Source organism: Populus euphratica, unplaced genomic scaffold, assembly GCF_000495115.2.
Source record: "Populus euphratica unplaced genomic scaffold, PopEup_1.0 scaffold185.1, whole genome shotgun sequence".
Lineage (NCBI taxonomy): Eukaryota > Viridiplantae > Streptophyta > Magnoliopsida > Malpighiales > Salicaceae > Populus > Populus euphratica.
Window position 1 is genome coordinate 322,993 of NW_011499982.1, and position 3,686 is coordinate 326,678.

The window sequence follows — 3,686 nt, forward strand, 5'->3', positions numbered from 1 at the left end:
CGTGTATATATATATTAAGCACGTCGTTTTCATTAAATTAGTTCTCAATAACAATATCTTTTTAATGAATATGGGAAAAAAATATCAATTTAGTTAAAAAAAAATTCTTCTTTTAATATTTTATATAAAATACAAAATGATATAAACAAATTGTAAATTCAGGAGTTTATGTATTTTGAAATAGAATTGTAATTAATAAAAAAAGAAGAAGAAAAGTTATTGGTCGGAAATGACGGCAGCTGAAAGCTCCGGAACCGGAAAAACAAAAGGTGGGCCTTTTAATGGTGGGGATCGTTTTTGAAGATGGACGATAATTCATGTAGAGGCGCCAGGGCAATCGATTATTTCGTACAATTTTTTAATGAATACAATTAATTTAATTTAAAGAAAAGTAGAGTAAAGGGAGCGCTCGGCGATGGTGGATCTCACCACTTTGAATACGGGGGCCCACCAACAGAGATGATAGGTACGGTAATCACTAATGAGCCTCCTGTAGAATTAACGTGGCCAAGTCTTGGAGGCCCATCACATCCTTCCAGGACACGTTTGGCAAGAAGGGCAGAACAGGCTTATATGCGTCATCGATTATGCTACTTTCCTCCTCGGCTCTCGCCACACGACACTAGGCATTCCTCAAATTGGGATCCAATTACTTGTGCATTTTGAAAAATCCAACGCATTTCTGGTTAGGATATGCTTACCTCTACAAATTATCGGTTGATGCAACATGCTTAACTTGGTTCTAAAATTTCTTGTTCGTTAATGATGTTTCAAAAAATATAAATAGTTCAAGAATAAGTTGTGTTGTATAAAAAATTGATTTTTCAGTTATAGCAACTTAATCTATTTTTTTAGCTAGAATGACTAAGATCTGATATTTGATATATGGTAAGTTAAGATAATAAATGATTAATACCTACAAAAGGTTTTCTTGATGAATTTTGAGATTTTTCAATGTTTAAATATTTTTTTATAAAAAAATACAATAATATTTTAAAAAGATACTATGAAAATATATTTACAATAAAAAATAAATATTGCAAACCTGGAACCTGAAGAATTTATAAAGTATCATATTTTATAGAGATAAGGGGTTAAATTATAATTTTGCTTTTATTGTATTAATAAGTGATGAATATCACTTATATAAATATTAATGTGAAGGAAATATAGGGGTCCTTAAAATATTTTTTATATATTATTTATTATATAATATTAATATTGATATATTCATTACAGAATATTAATATTGATAAAAATATAAGAGACTCATGGAATACTTTTATATGTCTAAAGGTATATAAAACATAAGATCCAAAATATAACTGAATTCACGATAGTTGAGTTTTTTTTTAAGTTAGCCCGTGAGAGCTAGATTTATCTCTTATATTAAGTCAATAGCATTACGCTCTCCCTCAGGACTAAGCTCGTGAGGGCTATATTTTTTGTTAAAACAGATCTCATAAAAGTTAGGTTTTTTTCAAAGGTCAAAACCCAAATAGATTTCTGAGCTTATGAAAAATAGACCCATTAAATTTAAATTTATTATCCGTGAATTATGAACTAAGATGTTTGTGCATTTTGATGGATCCAATAATTAGAAAGTAAGAAAACACAAGGTTTTTTTTAAATAAAAGAATATAAATTACAAAGCATGTATTTAGTAATGTGATGCATAGTATTTTTAAAAATATTTTTTATTTGAAAATAAATTAAAATAAATTTTTTCAAGTTTTTTTTAACATTACCATGTTAAAATCATTAAAAAAACACTAAAAATATTAATTTTATGCCTTTTCACACCAAACACACTACACAAAAACAACCAATACCGAAATAGTATCAAGTTATGTTTTTTTAATAATACTATTATGGGGTTGTGCATAAAACAGCGTCATTAAACGTAGGTGCATTGGAGATTTGGATAATTAATCTGTTCAGTTAATGTTAAAGATAGAATATGTAAAGGAGTCGTTAAATTCAATTATATTATATTGGCTGGACCAATGAATGAAGCATTAATCTAGTTATATATTTTTTAAAAATTTGTAGCTTGTGAAGCTTAAACTTGTTGTTTTCACAGTCTAAAATTATAGATTTTTCACTCCATCATTATCATTATCATTATTATTATTATTATTATTATTATTATTTTGTCTATGTTCTATATATTACGATTCAAAGGATTCAACAATCCAATCACTGATTTATTGATTGAACAAATAACCCGATGACCCAATAGACGGATGAGTTTATAGCATTTCTCTTAATTAGGAAATGCTCTATCAATGAATTAAATATACCGTGTAATTTAAAAGTACTTAAATCAATTCCAGCTGTATATCATATTCAAATAATATTTTAATATAGTTCTTTTAAAAAATATTTTTTTAGTTGAATATATATTAAAATAATACTTTTTATATCAATAAATTAAAATTATATATATAAATATATTAATTTAATATCTCTTTAAATAAAACACAAATAGAAGTGAAGAGCAACTCCGGCAAAAGAAACAAATAGATAGACAAAACTAAAAATACTATCATTTTAGCTAATATCTTTAATTTTAATAATTTCAATGAAGTAGCTATTTGAATAATTAAAATATCTTTTTTTCAATGAAATGTTATTTTTATATATTTATGTAGAAAAGTAAAAATACAAGGAGAAGATATATATACTCAAACTTTAAAAATGAAAATTTTAATAGTATTATATAAAATTAAAAATTGAAGATGTTTATATAAATAAATTCTGATTTAAAAAGTTTAAAATTTGAATTTAAAATTATATCTTTTAAATTTAATATTACTTTATTAAATTTATATTTAATTTTATGAATTATTCGTATTAATTGTATAGTTAATATCATGATTATATTATATAAAAAATAATTGAATTAGTTATATAATTATATTAAAATAAATTATTATAAAATATATTAAAATATAATTAACTCTTCTAAATAAATTATTACTATTAAAACGCATATAAACCACAAAAACTATATTTATACTATTTAAAAAACCATCTCATCGATTTGGCAAGCTCTTGAAAATAGCATCTTCTTCGAGTTGCTCTAACGCAGGAGTAATGTTCTGAAAGCATCGGAACAGACCCGTGAAACCGAGTACGGCGCATTTTGTAGCAAATCATAAAATAAGAATTAAGAGTGGTGTTTGGAGGCAGGGAGACCGAGAGAAAAAGGAAAAACACGGAGCAGAGAACATGGAGGTGGACAAAGCAGAGACTCAAAACCAACAACAGAAACACAAGCAAGTACATCTGTTTTACTGCTTGGAATCCGAAGAGCTTGCCCGTAAAATTGCCGGTCACTCTGATCTCATCACCCTGCAATCCATCAACTGGAGGTCCCTTCCTGTATTCTCTCTTTTCTTCTCGTGCTGCACGTATTTATTATTATGTTCAGTTTGTTATTCTTTACTTTTAATTTTCGTTCTTATCTCCATTGATATGATGTGGGTGTTTGCTGTTTTAGTCACCTTTCTTTGTTCCCCGACAAAGAATGGCTCTCTTCTCTTGATGTTGGCTTATGTGGATTTGTTTGTGTGTCTATGGAATTATTTTTTTGTCATAGATAAATTCTCTTTCACAATTCTACCAATAGTAAACTTACTGTAAGTTCAAGACTATTGTGAAAAATACAACAAATTTGTAAG

General features: G+C 26.8%; 1 protein-coding gene across 3 annotated transcripts in view; it reads left to right on the forward strand.

The window, feature by feature from the left end:
* The first annotated feature begins 3,030 nt into the window (after positions 1–3,030).
* Positions 3,031–3,686, forward strand: part of LOC105139868 (ribose-phosphate pyrophosphokinase 4-like) — a 3,568-nt gene continuing 2,912 nt past the window's right edge. For all 3 annotated transcript variants that reach the window (XM_011046494.1, XM_011046495.1, XM_011046496.1), the window contains exon 1: positions 3,031–3,377. In XM_011046494.1, the coding sequence (XP_011044796.1) occupies positions 3,235–3,377 (143 nt within the window). In that variant the 5' untranslated portion in view covers positions 3,031–3,234. The remainder of the gene's footprint in view (positions 3,378–3,686) is intronic.